At 46.5% G+C, this 19,261-nt stretch overlaps 1 protein-coding gene across 1 annotated transcript in view; it reads right to left on the bottom strand.

The window, feature by feature from the left end:
• Nucleotides 1–19,261, bottom strand: part of ADAMTS17 (ADAM metallopeptidase with thrombospondin type 1 motif 17) — a 393,371-nt gene that overhangs the window by 170,741 nt on the left and 203,369 nt on the right. The window contains exons 9-11 of the mRNA XM_052659846.1: nucleotides 12,816–12,956; nucleotides 11,124–11,274; nucleotides 10,055–10,057 (exon numbers count right to left, since the gene is read on the bottom strand). Of these exons, the coding sequence (XP_052515806.1) occupies nucleotides 10,055–10,057; nucleotides 11,124–11,274; nucleotides 12,816–12,956 (295 nt within the window). The remainder of the gene's footprint in view (nucleotides 1–10,054; nucleotides 10,058–11,123; nucleotides 11,275–12,815; nucleotides 12,957–19,261) is intronic.

Raw genomic sequence — 19,261 nt, 5'->3', positions numbered from 1 at the left:
AAAATTTTAGCAAACAGAATTCAACAACACATTAGAAAGCTCATACACCATGATCAAGTTGGGTTTATCCCAGAAATACAAGGATTCTTCAATATATGCAAATCAATCAATGTGATACACCAATATTAACAAATTGAAAGATAAGAACCATATGATAACCTCAACAGATGCAGGAAAAGCCTTTGACAAAATTCAGCACCCTTTATGATTAAAACTCTTCAAAAAAAATGGGCATAGAAGGAATCTACCTCAATATAGTAAAAGCCATATATGATAAGCTTACAGCAAACATTATTCTCCATGGTGAAAAACTAAAAGCATTCCCCCAAAGATCATGAAAAAGACAAGGGTGTCCACTTTCACCACTATTATTCATCACAGTTTTGGAAGTCCTAGCTACAGCAATCAGAGAAGAAATAAAAGGAATCCAGATCAGAAAGTAGATGTAAAGCTCTCACTGTTTGTAGATGATGTGATACTGTACATAGAAAACCCTAAAGATACTATCAGAAAATTACTAGAGCTAATGAGTGAATTTAACAAAATCACAAGATACAAAATCAATACACAGAAATCACTTGCATTTCATATCCTAACAATGAAAAATCAGAAAGAGAAATTAATGACTCAATCCCATTCACCATTGCAACAAAAATAATAAAATATCTAGGAATAAACTTACCTAAGGAGACAAAAGGACTGTACACAGAAAATTATAAGACACTGATGAAAGAAATCAAAGATGACATAAACAGATAGATATCCCATGTTCCTGGGTAGGAAGAATCAGTATTGTGAAAATGACTATATTACCAAATGCAATCTACAGATTCAATGTGATCCCTATCAAATTACCAATGACATTTTTCACAGAACTAGATAAAAAAATTTCACAATTCATACAGAAACACAAAAGACTCCAAATTGCCAAAGCAGTCTTGAGAAAGAAGAATTCAGCTGGAGGAATCAAGCTTCCTGACTTCAGATTATACTACAAAGCTACAGTCATCGAGACAGTATGGTACTGGCACAAAAACAGAAATATAGACCAATGGAACAAGATAGAAAGCCCTGAAATAAACCCATGAACCTAAGGGTACCTTATTCTTGACAAAGGAGACAAGAATATATAATGGGGCAAAGACAGCCTCTTCAATAAATGTTGCTGGGAAAACTAGACAGCTACATGTAGAAGAATGAAATTAGAACACTTCCTAACACCATACACAAAAATAAACTCCAAATGGATTAAAGACCTAAATGTAAGACCAGAAACTATAAAACTCTTAGGGGAAAACATAGGCAGAACACTCGATGACATAAATCAAAGCAAGATCCTCTATGACCCACCTCCTAGAGTAATGGAAATAAAAACAAAAGTAAACAAGTGGAACCTGATTAAACTTAAAAGCTTTTGCACAGCAAAGGAAACTATAAGCAAGGTGAAAAGAAACCCCTCAGAATGAGCAAAAATAATAGCAAATGAAACAACAGACAAAGGATTAATTTCCAAAATATACAAGCAGCTCGTACAACTCAATACCAGAAAAACAAACAACCCAATCAAAAAGTAGGGAAGACCTAAACAGACATTTCTCCAAAGAAGACATACAGATGGCTAACAAACACATGAAAAGATGCTCAACATCGCTCATTATTAGAGAAATGCAAATCAAAACTGCAATGAGGTATCACCTCACATCAGTCAAAATCACCATCATCAAAAAGTCTGCAAACAATAAATGCTGGAGAGGGTGTGGAGAAAACAGAACACTCTTGCACTGTTGGTGGGAATGTAAATTGATACAGCCACTATGGAAGACAGTATGGAGATTCCTTAAATAACTAGGAATAAAACCACCATATAATCCAGCAATCCCACTCCTAAGCATATACCCTGAGGAAAGAAAAATTGAAAAAAGACACATGTACCCCACTGTTCACTGCAACACTATTTACAATAGCTAGAACATGGAGGCTACCTAGATGTCCATTGACAGATGAATGGATAAAGCTGTGGTATATATACATAATGGAATATTACTCAGCCATAAAAGGAATGCATTTGAGTCTGTTCTGATGAGGTAGATGAACCTAAAGTCTGTATTATACAGAGTGAAGTAAGTCAGAAAGAGAAAGATAAATATCATATTCTAAGACACATATATGGAATCTAGAAAAATGGTACTGAAGAATTTATTTACAGGGCAGCAATGGAGAAACAGTCATAGAGAACAGACTTATGGACACAAGGGGAAGGGGGAGGGGAGAGGGTGAGATGTATGGAGAAAGCAACATGGAAACTTACATTACTGTATGTAAAATAGATAGCCAAATGGAATTTGCTGCATGTCTCAAGAAATTCAAACAGGGGCTCTGTACTAACCTAGAGGGGTGGGATGGGGAGGGACATGGGAGGGAAGTTCAAAAGGGAGGGGATATATGTATACCTATGGCTTGTTCATGTTGAGTTTTGACAGAAGACAACAAAATTCTTTAAAGCAATTATCCTTCAATTAAAAAATAAATAAATTTTTTAAAAATTGAAGGAGTAATAAAGAACCACATCAGGACAGTTTGAGAAGATAACGGGGGAAAGGGGGAAAAACAGGGGCAGAGGGCAGAATATATAGACAGTGGTAGTGAGAGGAATGTCCAATTAATTTCTCTGTTTTCCTGGTCCAGTTGATTTGTCTACTCAGAAAGTCCTCCAATATATCTAGGAAGATCTGTGGATGGGTTTTGGGCAGTGTGGGGTCTGCTCAGACTCATGTCTTGTCTTGGTCCAGTTTGTACTTGCTCTCAAAATCTATCAGTTCAGTTCAGTTCAGTTCAGTTCAGTCACTCAGTCATGTCTGACTCTTCGCGACCCCATGAATTGCAGCACGCCAGGCCTCCCTGTCCATCACCAACTCCCGGAGTTCACTCAGACTCACGTCCATCGAGTCAGTGATGCCATCAAGCCATCTCATCCTCTGTCGTCCCCTTCTCCTCCTGCCCCCAATCCCTCCCAGCATCAGAGTCTTTCCCAATGAGTCAACTCTTCGCATGAGGTGGCCAAAGTACTGGAGTTTCAGCTTTAGCATCATTCCTTCCAAAGAAATCCCAGGGCTGATCTCCTTCAGAATGGACTGGTTGGATCTCCTTGCAGTCCAAGGAACTCTCAAGAGTCTTCTCCAACACCACAGTTCAAAAGCATCAATTCTTCGGCGCTCAGCTTTCTTCACAGTCCAACTCTCACATCCATACATGACCACAGGAAAAACCATAGCCTTGACTAGATGGACCTTAGTCGGCAAAGTAATGTCTCTACTTTTGAATATGCTATCTAGGTTGGTCATAACTTTTCTTCCAAGGAATAAGTGTCTTTTAATTTCATGGCTGCAATCACCATCTGCAGTGATTTCGGAGCCCCCCCAAAATAAAGTCTGACACTGTTTCCCCATCTATTTCCCATGAAGTGATGGGACCAGATGCCATGATCTTCGTTTTCTGAATGCTGAGCTTTAAGCCAACTTTTTCACTCTCCACTTTCACTCAAAGTCTATAGCTGTCCCTAAAAGACAGTCTCAGGCTAAATGCTGGAATCCAAATTGCTGCAGCTGTAAATTCTGGGATGGTTTCCCTGTTTCCTTTGCTCATGCAGCCCCTGATGTTCTGCTTTGGTTCTGGGCCCTCCTTTGCTTTCAAGTGTCTATTCCATGTCTGTTCACTGCCCAGACATGAGCAGGTGAAAGTAGCTGCTTATTCAGGCTCAGCTGCTCAGTTGTGCTGGGGAGAGGAGTGTGCTGGTAGTGCTCACTGTGGCAGGGCTGCACAGGGTGTCTCCCCCGTCTGAGGCGGGTATACACTTCCCCAGGGAAGTTGGTCCCGAGTTGTGGGGCCCTTGGCAGAGCCAAGCCACTCGGGCTCCCAGCAAGACGTTGGGGGCAACTCACAGCTGCTCACAGTGTGGTGGTTGTTGCGATCTCTGGGACCGAGGTCATAGAGGTCCATTGCCTTCAGCCTCTGGCACTGCGCCTGCCTGTTTGCCTCTGGGAAAACAGACCACAGCCGGCTCGCCCTTCTCTGGCATCTGCCTGGGCAGGGTCCCTCGTTCTGTGACGGTGCAGAATCAAAGTGCAGTGTTGGAGCCTTCCCGTGGGAATGAGCCTTTGTTTCTGTGGTGGACGCAGAGTTTCCCTGGTCTGCTTCTGCTGTGCTGTGCCAGCCCCCTAGAGCACCTCCCTGACAGTCGGCCTGTGCCCTCTCCCTGAGGCCCGACCCCCGAAGTCTGGGCCTCCACACTTAGCCCCCAGTTACCGTGGGCAGAAGTGAGCGCTTGAGCCAGTTCCCAGGTGGGTAGTGCCGTTTGGTGTGACCCCTCTGGTGAATTTTCTCTGTTTTGCCTTTGGAGCACCTGTCTTGATGCAGTGTCCTCCCCTCAGTGGTTCCAAAGCTCCCCCTGACCCTGCTTGTGAGGGGGTTTCCTAGTATGTGGAAACCTCCCCTCCTTCAGGACTTCCTTCCCCTGGGGCACAGGACCCCGTCCCCAAATCCTTTGTCCCCCTTTTAGTCTCTATCTTGTGCCCTACCTCACCCCATGAGATTGGTTTGCCTTTCTGGAAGTCTGGAGTCCTCTGCCAGCGTTCAGAAGATATTCTGTGGGAGTTCTTCTACATGCAGGTGATTTTTTGATATATTTGTGGGGGAGAAGGAGTTTGTCCTGCCCTACTCCTCAGCCATCTTGAAGGTCCTCCTTCTATTATTTCTTCAAATATGATTTTAATCCTGTCTCACCTCCTTCAGAACATCATTTGCAAATTTCTTAGCCTACCCGAAGTCTCACAGTTCTTTTTGTTTCCAGTCTTTTTTCTCTTTGTGTTTCACTTTGGGTAGTTTCAAATGGTTTGCCTTTAGCAGTCATCTCTTTTGCAATTTTCATTTGCTAGAAATCTTAAGCAGGGTATCTTTCAACTTAAATATTACAGTTTTCATTTCTAGAAGTCCCAGTAGGATCTTTTCCATATCTTCCATATCTCTGCTTAACATGTTCAATCTTTCTTTGTGCTATATTCATGAACCTGGAATATGGTTATAATTATTGTTTTAATATGTTTCTTTACTAATTCTATCACCTGTGTCATTTCTAGGTCAGTTTTGATGGATTTTTCTACTCGTTATGGGTGTATTCTCCTTCTCCTTTGAAGGCCTGGTGATTTTTTATTTGATGCTAGACACTGTGAATTTTATTTTACTGAGTGTTGGTTTTGTATTTCTATAAATGCTTCTGAGCTTTGTTCTAGGACTTGGCTAAATTACTTGGAAACAGCTTGATCCTTTCAGATTTTGCTTTAAAGATTTATTGGGTGGGAGCAGGTCAGCATTTAGTGTGGGGTTAGTTTTGCCACGCTGCTGATACACACCCTTCTGTGTCTTCTACCTGATGCCCCATGCGCCTCCGAGCTTGTTCCCGCTAATGCTTTCAGATGGCTCTTTTCTTGGCCTTGGGTCGTTTCTCACACACATGTGTTTCTCAGCACTAAGCTGAAGATTCGTGCAGATCCTGGCAGACCTCTGAGGTTCTCTCTTTGTAACACTGTTTCGTCTATGATACTCTGCTCTGTGAATCCTAGCTGCTCCAGCCTCCTAGGACTCCTGGCTCTGTTTCTCAACTCATGAAGCCTGCTACTTCTTCACAGCCCAACCCCCCCATGCCACAGCCTGGAGACTGCCCAGGCAGTAAGCCAGGGCAATCTCATTTGTCTCATATCTCCCAAGAATCATGGCCCTTCCTTGCTTGAAGACCATTGAAAATCATTATTTCATATATTTTGTCTGATTTCTTAGTTGCTTCAGGTGGGAAGATAAATCTGGTCCCTGATACTCCATCTTCACCAAAGGCAGATGTCAGGATGACAAATTTAAAGGCAATGTTGGGACCATGATCATTTCATTACACAATATCCGTTTCAATCCTCAAGGGCATTTAAGAATACTAATGGTTATAAAGATCGATTTGGCTTTGGATCACAAGACCTTGGTGGTTGGTGCTGAATGTCTCTGGAGTTTTACATAATGCTTAAATTTTCATGACCCTAAGGAATTTAATATAGAAAAGTGCTGATCCTGGAGATGGACACAGATAGATTAGTTCTATGCTCCCCCCTCTACACACCCAAGATAGGAACCAGGGTTATCCAGAAAGGTAACAGCAACATATGTATCAGCTCAAATGACCGAGTTCTTACTTTGTGATAGACCCAGTTCTCACCATCGTACATGTATTAACTCACCAGGAGTCTCAGATTTTAACAATGGTTTTCATTAATGCACAAATAGAGATGGCCACTAAGAAGCAGGCTACAGTCCCTCACTACCAGATTTATACTGTCCTGGGAGGAAGCCACAGGATAGCTCTGTATAAACCCCAGCAAGACATTTGGCAGAGTCTAACATGTGTGTTGGGGAACTAGATGGATAAACGTGGACTCGGGCTTAGAGAGCCAATTCATTATATGAGGAGGCCTGTAAGGGTTTCTTCCTCACCTGTGAGCCTGTCTACAGTTTCATCAGTGGTTGGGTTAACATAAGAACTTAAATTTACTGTTAGGGTCATGAATGGACCTCAGAACAACTTATACTTGTTGAACACCTACTATGTTCCAGGCAGTTGGAAAATAATAGTGTGGAAAAGTAAGATTCTAGTCCTGAAAGGATTTAAACGCTAGAAGAAGGAGAGTATCAAAACAATAGAAAACAATAGTCATGGGGACATCCCTGGTGGCCCAGTAGTTAAGAATCCGCCCTGCAATGCAGGGGACACAGGTTCAATCCCTTGTCGAGGAATAAAGATCCCACACACCACAGAGCAATTCTGCCTGTGCACCAGACTCACGGAACCTGCACACCACAACTACAGAACATTCCACCACACGGCATAGCTAAGACAGATGCAGCTAAATAATAAATCTTTAAAAAACAAGAGTCATGTAAACAAGGAAATTATATAGCATATTAAAAGATAAGTTTATGAAAGCAGGGCTTTCCCTTAGGGGATCAGGAGATCTGGGTACTGCAGAGGTGACAGGGAGAACTCAGTTCAGTTCAGTTCAGTCGCTCAGTCATGCCCGACTCTGCAATCCCATGAATCGCAGCACGCCAGGCCTCCCTGTCCATCACCAACTCCCGGAGTTCACTCAGACTCACGTCCATCGAGTCCGTGATGCCATCCGGCCGTCTCATCCTCTGTCGTCCCCTTCTCCTCCTGCCCCCAATCCCTCCCAGCATCAGAGTCTTTTCCAATGAGTCAACTCTTCACATGAGGTGGCCAAAGGACAGGGAGAATTACCAGATGGCAATTTTATATAGGGTGGTAGGCTTTCCTGAGAAGGTTACATCTGAGCAAACAAACAAACTCAAAATGAGGGGCTCAGGCACGTGGACAACTGGGAGAAGAGTGTCCAGGTAGAGGAAACAGCAGGAAGCACAGTGCGTCTGCGCCAGGAGCAGGCCTTTTGGGTTTGAGGGAGAGCAGGACGGCAAGCAGAACTGGAACAGAGTAGGTGAAAGGCAGCTAACAAGGGGACTAGGATCAGGAGTGGAGAAGGCAACGGCAGCCCACTCCAGTACTCTTGCCTGGAGAATCCCATGGACGGAGGAGCCTGGTGGGCTGCAGTCCATGGGGTCGCTAAGAGTCGGACACGACTGGGTGACTTCACTTTCACTTTTCACTTTCATGCATTGGAGAAGGAAATGGCAACCCACTCCAGTGTTCTTGCCTGGAGAATCCCAGGGACGGGGGAGCCTGGTGTGCTGCCGTCTATGGGGTCGCACAGAGTCAGACACAACTGAAGTGACTTAGCAGCAGCAGCAGGATCAGGAGGAAGGGGAAGGGCTCACCCCAGCACTGAGTCAGTTTTGCAGGAAGAAAGCAACAGTTCAACATGTGTGCCTGTCGCACTGAACATCAACTGAAACAGACCTACAAGTGCACAGACGAGCAAAATGCTGGTCAAGTGAGCCTGAGAATCCCACAGCGTGGTGCCCCAGCTCGGGGCAGCATTCCCCAAGGCCTGCGTCCCAGCAGGCAATTGTCTGTCTCCTCCGCCAGCATGTCTCTGGCATTAGTGTGACCTCTCCTCCAGCGTGAGAAGTTACTGCTTCCTAACTAGCAAAGTCACGCCAAAGGAGGCACCACCAGCCTTGTAAGCAGGACGGTCAGCACCAGCTGAGGCTGATGCCCAGCCAGCTGAGCTCGCAGACGCACCTCCATGCCCCTGAGGAGTCGCCCCTGCTGAGACAGGCTAGGGCCTGCACCTGGACAAACGTATCCTCGAGCAACAAAATACAAAAAGTATAAGGGACTAAAAATAACTGTGTATATGCGCAGCTAGAGAATATTGGTCAGCAAGATAGAGAACTGTTAAAGAAAAACCCAAAACAAAACCCAACTGCCACTTCTGAAGAGCCAGGAGCAAACACAGGGTGGTGAGAACAAAATCAGGGCCCTGCACATCCCCCTGCACCCAGCACCACCTAAGGGTGGGCAAATCACCTGAACCAGCCCTCCAGCCCAACCCCTGGACACACTGCTCGCTCCAGATGAGGAACCCATCAGAAAGCGGGCAAGCATGGGAACCTGTTACTTGCTCCCCCCAGTGAAGCCTTGCCTGAATTTCTTGTCTGGCCTTTGATCAATTTCTATTGATTAAAGAGGCCAAAAACTCTGGTCAGTAACACTGCTGGGATCTGGGGAGAAAAATGCCAACTTTATTTTGGTATTGGTGAAATTCTCAGAAAAAAGGCAAGCAGGGAAGCATATTTCGTGGTTCTTAGTGAGCTGCAGGAATAAATGCTCAGGTGCGATATAACTTACAAAGCAAAAAGATCTCCCTTTATGTAGTCATATTTGGAGCTTCGAGAGAGAAGCTAAGCTGATCATGACTTGCTGACCTCTCACTGCCCTCTTCAAGCAAAAAGATGCCAACGAAGAAAATAAAATACCAAGTCACCTTCCTCTCCTTTGGAATCTGTCTTTGAATAAACAGGGCTTGCCTTTTCTCCTGCAGTAATAGTCACATCTAGCCCATCCCTTTCAGGCTGAGTGACCCTGGTCTATTACCCAGCCTCTCTCAGCCTCTGTTTTCTTATCTGTTAAGTGGGGTTCAAAGCTCCTGCCCTTGTGGGGTGCAGTCAGGGTGTTATGTGACAATGCAAGAAAGAGTCTAGCCTGGGGGATCCTGAGCCTCCAGGAGTTGTACACCCTTCCTCCCATCACTACTGACCCAACTGGTATGCAACAGTCTGGCTGCTAGAAGCCAGTATCCTGGGGCAGCCTGGGTCCAGCTCCCACCTGTCAGTCCTGCCCACCTGTGGGGCCAGTTCAGCCTGGTCTGCGGGGCAGGGAATACTCCACAGTGGGCAGAGCGGCCACGGCATGCCCACTGACTCAGCTGGGCGCTTCCCTCTTCTCCCCCTTGGATGCCCAGGCACTCTTACCCTTCCTGAGTGCTCGGAGTCCTCCTCTAGGACACCATGCACACAGCTCTCCTGCTGCCGTCACACTGAAACCTGCCCTCTCCAGGAGTTCTGTGCCATCACGAACTTTAAGGGGTTGAAGGCTGGGGCTGGCAAACAGGATGCCTCTTGGACAGCATATGGTACCTGGACAGTCAGGCCTTAACATCAAGGCAGATAGTGAGCACCAGACACGGTGGCAGACCACTGTTGATCAGATCCTGGGCCTGGCCCCATCTTCCCAGGGAGGCGACCTTCAACCCAGCCGTGGCTGGATGTGAAGTGGGAGGCAGCTTCCTGCTATTAGGGCCTGGAAGGGACCCTTGCTGACACCTCCACAGGGGAACGGGAGAGAAAGATTCTAGACAACTCTGCGGATAAACGCCCTTTGAGGAAACAGCCGGCAGGAGGCGCTGGCCCAGTCATGAGGCATGACCCTCTGCAGCACCCTGAACAACAGCAGGCAGTGTCCCCCCTGCAGATTCCACCCAGACTTTCTGAACCAATTCACACACAGCCAGGCAGCAGCAGCCCACCTCCCGGGGTCCAGGCTGACTTGCTGTGCTGGCCGGGATCGCGCCCGAGGTCTCATTCTGAAGGCGCAGTCCCGGGCTGTCTTGGAGTTGCTCCCATCCTGAGTTCTTGCTCTGGGCACTTGCCCAGCCCTGCAGGCTGCCTCCCTCAGACTAGATATTGCCCTGAGCTCCAGGCCCACTGCCGCTGCGTGGCTCCTGAGTCCCACTCATCCCAAGCTGGTCCTCCCACCCCACGACAACTCTGGCTCTGCCCCCCTTCCTGAGCCAGCTGCCAACTTCTGGCTGGACCACAGGCTGCTCTGGCCTCCCCCCAGGGACCACATCACAGAGACTGCCTGCCCCAGGGCCCGGCACATCCTTCTTGGCGCACTTCTACCCACAGAAGGGGACATGCTATCTGAAGCATGGTCAGAAAGTGTGTGCTCTGGGGGTGAACAGACTTGAGTCAAATCCTTCCTCTACTTACTTCCTGGCCAAGCCATTCTGAATGATCAGTTCACCCCTGAGGCTTGGTGTTACCATCTATACCCTGGGGAGAGTAACCTGGGGAGTCTGTGGTAATTGTAAACTGGGATCAGGCATGTTGGAAGCTTTAGGGCAGAATATGTGGGCACTGCTCCAAAAATGGTAACATTTTAATGGGGCTATTAACACTATTATCATATAATCAAGTTATCATTCACTAAATGTTCTCCGTATGACACCCTCCAACATCCAGTGGTTTTTAGCTCTCTTCTTTATCTGTGAGGATTTGGTATCAGGCAACATTGCATCACCTCCAAGAGGAACAGACTGATTAACTTTCTTCCTGTGTCTTAATATTACCAAGAAAGACCTCTATACTAAAAAACGAAACAAAATATTAGGCTGTTAGTGTCAGCTGTAACTCTGAACCACCCCCTTGCAAAGCTGCCTATGTATGAGAGCATGTGTGTGTGCATGTGTGACTCATACTGGGTGCTCTGCACACGCATGTATGCCTATACATGTATACACATGTGTGTGTGTGTGGAGTGTAAATACCTGTATCCACCAACAGAAGCCAGATGCTCCTTCCCGAGCCAGCCCTCCCCTCCCGAGGCAGCTTACCTCCATGTTTCTGCAGAAGGTGGCATTGGTGCCAAAGAGGATCTGGCACTGCTCGTTGGCACTGTAGTGCATGCCTGGCAGCTTGTGGGGCAGGCGCACCGCGTGCTGGCTCCTGGGGTCTGTGACCAGCAAACAGGTGCTGACTTTTGACCTGAAACAGCCAAGAAGATAGTTGGTTTGCAAATGTACCTCCAAGGTTTTTGTTCTACTCTGGCAGTAACTAAGCACCAGTGCTCTCCAAGTCATCTATGGGGAGATGACCAAGCACCAGACACAGGGACTAGACCTTTGGCTCTTTTCCAGATAGCTGAATGCAGATCTTTACCCTGGAAGCCATGAGAGCTGGGCAACAAGAAGCAGCCCGGGCATATCATTCACATAGCAGTGTATTTTTCTTGGGGAGTCTGAGTGCTTTCTTGGATGAAAATGCTTTTGAAATAGATTGCTATGGTATGTTCTCAGAATGAATCAAGAAAAAATTGGAGTTAGGTTTATTTTGCTTTTAAATAAATAAGCAAACAAGCAAGCAAGCAAGCTTATTTCCAATTCTGCAGACTTTCTTAGGGGCGGGGTCTGTCAGGTTCTGGACACTGGCTTTTACAGGTGTCCTGCCTGGCCATGAAAGCTGGCTGGCGGCACACCGTGCAAAAGACTTAAGGATTTCAACCAGGACAGAAATGTTCAGAGATGTTGAGGACAGCTCTGAAAAACAACCAGGGGGTGGTATGGCTGTGGCTCCTTTAGGAGTTAAATACTTGAATGCTTTTATTTTTCAGTTCCTAAAACAAGGCAGATGGTAGGAAAAAGGAAACCCAGCCTCTTGCCAAGATTCTTGAAGAAAAGAGTTGCATGCACGCAATACACTCAGGCCGACTATATTAAAACTAACAAGGCCATTTCTAAGCCCTTAGTTTCCCAGCTACAGGAAACATCATAAAAGAAGACCCAGGATGAGGACAGAAGCCAGAGTGATCCCTTTGATCCTCCTTCCTGAGCTCACTGAGCACTCCACTGTGTTACAGGACTATAAAACTCTGTGTATAGCAGAGACTCGCTGACCCCTTTTGTCTCTGTGGGGGGTACAGATGATGCGGTTAAGTGGTGAAGCGATTGGGGTCTGCCTGTCAAGCCTATACGTTCAGCCCTGAGGTCCTGACACTAAGGGATGCACACAGTACTGGAATACAGACTCTATTTGACAAAGGTCTGACATCAGACAGCTAATTCTTCCACTGAAATCTGTAACGGAGTAAGGCAGACACATTCTGGAAAGAAAGTGGCTATGAGATAAACCCGTCCTAGCCCCACACGTGAGGAAGGTAAGCATGCCCTCCTCCCAGCAAATGGACGTCCATCGAGGGAAGCAGCCTGAGCTTCGGGGAAGCACCCAGTTCTACAGGAGCCAGGGGTGCCACTAGGGTGGTGCCCACTCATGGTCAAAATAATGAAGAGAAGTGAAATGAAACCTTGCCAAGATACAGTCGCTGCATTGACATTTCCGTTGATAAAATTTGTGATCACCAGCAGGGCGGCCAACATCACACCAGGTGCACACCTGGAAGGAAGTCTCTCCAGCTGAGCTGTAAGAGATTCACTTCTGCTCCTATTGGCTGATACCCCGACTGTTGTGCTTTAGCAAGTACTGTAGCACTTTCTACTGTACTGATGGTGCAGAGCGATTTGAGGACTTACTTGAGGAAGTTCTCGAGGTCATCTCGACTGCAGGAGGACCAGGAGAGGTCGCTGGGGCTCCGGCCTTTCACCCACTCTCCCGACATGATGTGGGACCTGCCGGCGCAGGAGGAGTGGTCATCGTCGTGGTTCATCCCCAAGCTGCCCGAGGGAGAGGGGGAGAGGGCGCTCGTTACAGGCTTCTCATCTCCTGGCCCGGACGCCAGCACCCTGTGCCCACCTAGATCACAGCACAGTCACACAGAGGCGCACAGGAGAGGCCTGCTTCCCTGCCATTCTCAGAGCTTAAAGAGAAAGAGTGGGGTGATGACTGGCTTACTCAGTGAGAGGAAACTGATCGACCATGTAACCAACAGCATTTACCTAACGAATAATAAATGAGTGAACCAATTTTATTAAATGCAACATTACAGTTCTTCTGATGGTTAGACTTGCTTTTCCACACTGACATACCCCGGTGTAATGCTTCAGTATCTCACTGCCTGCGGAGAAGTCACTAAGCTAAGGGCTGGTGCCAGCCAAGACTCTGACTTAAGAAAACTCATGAACACTCATGGCTTCTGATTCACATCACTGTACCTGGGTCCACCAAGATCATACCTGTCTCCTTCCCCACCCAGTTGTACCTGGAAGACAGCAGGAAGCTGATGTAGATGAGGGGGGCTAACTGTAAGCGGAACAATGATCTCAGTTCACAAACGGGCTGCCAGTGAGGGGAAGCCGAGAAACAGAACGCCCGTAATCAGATGGCCCACTGTCTGCTGACCTGTGACCTCCAGGGCAGAGATTCACCATGCATAAGGGTTGCTCACTCTTTGTCAACACACACACGTGCATTCCTTCAAACATATTTAAGAGAGGATTCTCAAGTGCCAGAAACAGCCTAGAAAGAGAAGATACAGTGGGGCGCAATAAGCCATCAAATCAGCCTGGGAGATGAGATGGACCCAGAGACGACTGTGCCAAGAGGTTCTAAACGCGCCTCTGCGGCCTTATTTCTCCCAGCTCTCCTCATGCGCCTCCGACTATCTTTCCCCATTTCCTCTGCGTTCTCACTCCGCACATTCCAGGACCACTCGGTGCTCCTGGACACAGAGGCCACCCCACATGAAACTGGGGAGCTGACCTCGCTCCCATCCCTCGAACAACAGGGCCTGGCACCTGAGCTCCTGCTCCCTCTGGTCACCCAGCGGGCCCGTTCCTATAGCTGAGGGTGTGCATACCAAAGGTGAACTGAATTTATACTCAAGCCTATTTATAATAGTAATACTTGTTATTTCAATCAATACATGTGGTTACATGTTATGGTAACCAGTGTAATATGAGCATAAAAGTAAAGTTTTCATGAAAAGCAATTTAGCTAGAAGCTAAACTAGGCTGCTGCCAAGCTGGGTGTGGGCAAGACAACGGTAGAAGTTGAGGAAAAAATCATAAAAATCTGCCCTTAGACTGTTTCACAAGGGTCTTTCAAGGTCTGCTGAATCTAAAAAGAGAATAAAAACACACTGAACTCAAGCTCATCACACTATAGTTGTGGTTTCTGTGAGGAAGGTGATGGGAAGCCCAGTCAACTTCCCTCTGAGAAAAGGCTTTCGCCCCCACTACAAAATTGGTGACAAAATGAATGTTTTCATTACTTAAGTCAAAACAAAAGGGCCAAATGTTCAAGAACCTAAGTATAATTTCTTTGCATTTCCTCTCTTGACCCAGTTTTTCGATTAATGGCTCAGCTGACCAACCACTACCCTGCTATCCTGTCAGACAGGAAGGTTTCTGCGGCGGCGCCTACATGTTGGCACCCACTTCCCCTCAGTGCAGGCCTCTCCTGCCAAACCTCTCCTTGAAAAATGCCCGCTCCTGGGATTTCCATGGGCTCTTCCACCCCACCGGGTGCCCTCAGCGCAGCTTTCCATCCCAGCCTGTCCACCCACAACTGACACAGAGCAAGTACTTTATAAATATTTATCAAATGGATTAACTATTTGATGCAGGAGAAAAGATGCAAAAATTGGAGGACCCACATCCACAGTAGCTGTGCTGGTCTAGGGCAGCGGCCTGCTCAACAGAACAATGAAAACCATCTCCGGGTAGATGCAATCTTGTTTTCTTGCCTAGATGCCAGGAATCCATCCAATTAGGGTTAAGTAGAGAGCCTAGAAATTATCAGATACATCTGACCAATAAGAGTTATTAATGGTATCACTCAGGTTTTTACTTTTTTTTCCTGCTTGTTATCTGTGGCTCAGCTGATAAAGAATCTGCCTGCAATGTGGGAGACCTGGGTTCAGTCTCCGGGTTGGGAAGATCCCCTGGAGAAGGGAAAGACTACCCACTCCAGTATTCTGGCCTGGAGAATTCCATGGACTGTATAGTCCATGGGGTCGCAAAGAGTTGGATACGACTGAGCGACTTTCACTTCACTTTTCATACCTTTATCTATACACACACACACACACACAAACATCCATCTCTTTGTTTCAGGAAAGATAGGAACTGACTGCAAAAGATATTAAGTCACCTTAAATTTGATTTAGGGTTTGATATATCTATAAATCGGAGAAGGCAATGGCGCCCCACTCCAGTACTCCTGCCTGGAAAATCCCATGGGCGGAGGAGCCTGGTGTGCTGCAGTCCATGGGGTTGCTAAGAGTCGAACACGACTGAGCGACTTCACTCTCCCTTTTCACTTTCATGCATTGGAGAAGGAAATGGCAACCCACTCCAGTGTTCTTGCCTGGAGCATCCCAGGGACAGGGAAGCCTGGTGGGCTGCCGTCTCTGGGGTCGCACAGAGTCGGACACGACTGAAGCGACTTAGCAGCAGCAGCATATCTATAAATAAAATGAGTGATAGGACTTTCAAATGGGTAGATCTGAGAATGTTGATGGCTTCCAGGGAACTCCGGTGTAGAGGTTATATAAATACAAGGTCTCATGAAAAAAGTGGCTCCAAACTCCATCATTAAGGACAAAGTGTGAGCACAGAACGTGGAGCACGTCAAACTGTCATTGCCCCCCGGGAGATTCCAATCCCAGGGAGATACAACCTGGGATCCTAGCCCCCCTCCCACATCCCAAGCTGGGACGTCCTGAGCAGCCCCCAGACGCTCCTTGCTGTTTGGGAAACCACAGTCGGAGGACAGCCAAGCCCTGGCAGAATGGCTTTGCCACGTACGGAGGAATGTTTCACTTGTGACTTACTTTCAGCTTTTTTCCCCGTGGTCAAGCTGCTTGTAAAATCAAAGAGGTTCTTTCGCCCATATGCCAGACTCTGCTGACCAGAGAGCCTGGTCTCTCTGGAGACAAAGCTCTGCCCACCAAAGTGCTCAGAAAAGCTGACTGTGCCCTTGACACCCGTATGCCCACAGAGCATTGTGTGAGTGGTTCATGCTGCCAGCCCCCAGAGAGGGACTTCCCTAAGGAATGTTCTGGTCAGCAGGATCAGCAAGGAGTGCCGTTCTCGGGTTTCTGGAGCTCGTCTCAAATACAGATGGTGCTGGATCTGGTTTAAAATGTTCAAATGAAACTTCAAGAGCCTCACAAATTGAGGAACTCGCATTTAGGTAGGAGTTTTGATATTTGAGGTCTACATAAACTACAGCTTAGGCTATTTTTAGTTTAAGTTAAAGATCACTTGACTGAAGAAATTTCATGTTATTTTAGCTTGATGTCTGTGGTAACGTTATATTTAACAGAACATGTAGCATTAAGCACAAAGGTAAAGCAACTTTAACCGTAAGTGACTGAGATTAAGGACATAGATGGGCCTCATGTCACATGTGGTACACATTTACCAAACACAATGACTTCATGGCCTTGAGTAGAATTTATCTTAAGACAAAAGAACATGGTGCTCCCAAATCTGCTTCAGGAAATCCAATATATACCATGTGCGAATTCTGAAAGGCAATGCACCTGCCTTGCTAGCTTCACTGAAGTCCTGGAAGGCGCAGGAGATCCTAGGTGTTCTGGGGTGGTACCCATGCCATTGTGGAAACTTCTGTTTCACCTGGTTCAGAGCCTGTCCCTTGGATGCTCGGGTGTTTTGATGTTAGGTTTGTGACCCAGGCTGCCTCCCTTTATGGTACTCCTGGCTGAGTTTGTGAAATAAGTGCTCAGGTGGAATGAAAGACCCCAAAAGGCTCCCATGAGGGCAGTCTCTCCATGGAAGGGGTTGAGGCTGGCTTGAGTCCTGCTTCAATTGTCCCCAGGGAACACTGCCTGCCAGTCCCTTTTCAATAAATGTTTACTGACTTTGAAATAACAGGAAAGGCCCACAGCAGTTTCCAGGAGATCATTACTGTTGATTAATAAAATAATAATAAACACCTCCAACATCACTGTAGAAGGGAAATTCTTTACGACCACTACCTATTTGCCAAGAACCAGACTACCCTCAACCTATAGCTACTCAGAAACTTTACCTTCAAGGATTAAAAGTCACCAAGGGTAACAGGCTGCACTCATTTATACAGGTTGAACAATAGGGTTGATTGTCATGATCATCAATAACCCCATTTATAGGGAACACAGCATCCATATTCTCTCACCTCAGAGAAGTTGTTTTTATTTTTATATAGGAAACTGAGCTCATCAACTTGCAGGGACTCAGGAACACTTCAACTACCAGAGTAGACCTACGGGCTCCACCCTAGGTTCCCAGAATACAAATAATCCCAAAACACGATGGAGTTCTGAATCACTAATGGATAAAGAATAACCAAAATAGTGGTGACATTAAGTGCATTTTGCTAAAATGGATAACAGCATAGTAGGTGAAAATGGATAAGAAATATCATAGCATATAGTACATATCCCTCTTAGCTAACCAGAGTACTGAAATCAAAAAAAGCACTCATGTTCTTGGGTTTACATGGATGGGATTTTGATGTCAGGTCAAAATTTGATGAGATTTTTGATGCAGAGTCATATCTGGCTTTCCCTCAAAGTAGTGTTGCCTAGGATTTGCATGTGTGAGTGTATAAACATACACATATATCTAAACACACAGGCACATTTCAAATGGGCTTTAAACTTTTATTTCAAGTAACTGGGATGAAAGACAGGAAAAGAGAAAGAAAAAGAAGACAAAGCACAGGCAATTCTAGCCCCTCCTTGGGTTAATGAGTGTGCAGACAAGTGCATGCATGCATGTGACCGCGCACCCTCGGGAGGACAGAAGAAAGTCGGCCATTGCCCTTCTCTCAGGGTTTGGGGGCCCCTCTCTGTGAGCACAGCATCACTCTGAGGGTGACTCTGATGCTTCACGAAACAAATTTTTCACCCAACAAGGGCACAAGGTGTGGAGTCTTGATGCATGAAGTTCAAATTTTGTTTGATGCTCAGAGAAACAGCTGTCACTTCCAACAGTGTGGGGGAGACTGGGGTGATAAACTTAAGACAGGCTGTGTCCAGCATCTGACGTGGTCCTTCCAAAGTGATTTTCAAAGATAATTCTGATGAACTATTTTCACCTTTCATCCTTATTTCAGAACCTAACTCTGCACAACATGCAGCGACACAGGGCTATTATTTTATCTGAGCGCTTTCAATTTACATCACTGCTATGTCTCTACAGCCTCCGGATAGAACAAGCAAAGGAGTAACCATGTCATTTCCCTCCTTCTTGATGAGTACCTTTCGGGGCTACACAACTGGAGTCATCTGCTTGAGGTTACACGCCAGGTTAATCTCAAAACTACCACTCTGGGCCCCGTGAACAACAGCAGACACCACGCCTCTCATGGCCGAGGCTTCCCCTGTTCAACTTCCTTCTGTCCCCACACGCCCGCCCCCTGACTCTGCTTCAACATCTGCACACATGCTCTGATTTTCTAATAGTTTTGATGAAAATACATAAATAGTCAAAGAGGATGGTATGAAACTCCTGCTTCTCACAAAGAAGAGGAGTGCTGTATTTAAAAGGGTCTGGCTTGCAGTCAGACTGACCTGGGTGAAAATTCCAGCTCTGCCTCGAGAGAGCAGTGTTACCCCTCCGAGCCTCTGCTTCCTGGTCTATGAATGAATAAGGGCTCGTGGTACTTAATGTCATTCATTCATTATTCAACAAATATGGCTCAAATGCTATGACCAGACACTGTGCTGGGGCTGGCATGGGCCAGGCCCCTGCTTCCATGGAGTTTACATTCTGAAGAAATGGAGATGAGGGTTATATGGGCCAGCAGACACCAAAGAGCCTGGCAAGTAATGGGCTCTGTAAGACAGGAGGGTCTTGCTGCTTCTAAGCACATGCCCGAGTGAAGGAAGGCTGGTTGCACCCAAGCTGCAAACTCAGGTGCCCTCAGAGAGCTCCGAGTTAAAGAGGGAGGTAAGAGAGGCCACAAACAAGAAGAGGGAGGCTCAAGGCCAACGGAACAGTATCTTCCTGATCCTATGCCTTTAAATTCCATTTCTCTTCCACAACAAGCTAACTGAATAGAACTGTCT

The sequence above is a fragment of the Budorcas taxicolor genome, chromosome 21 (genome assembly GCF_023091745.1).
Source record: "Budorcas taxicolor isolate Tak-1 chromosome 21, Takin1.1, whole genome shotgun sequence".
NCBI classification, from domain to species: Eukaryota; Metazoa; Chordata; class Mammalia; order Artiodactyla; family Bovidae; genus Budorcas; species Budorcas taxicolor.
This window is presented reverse-complemented; position numbering and strand designations above follow the sequence as displayed.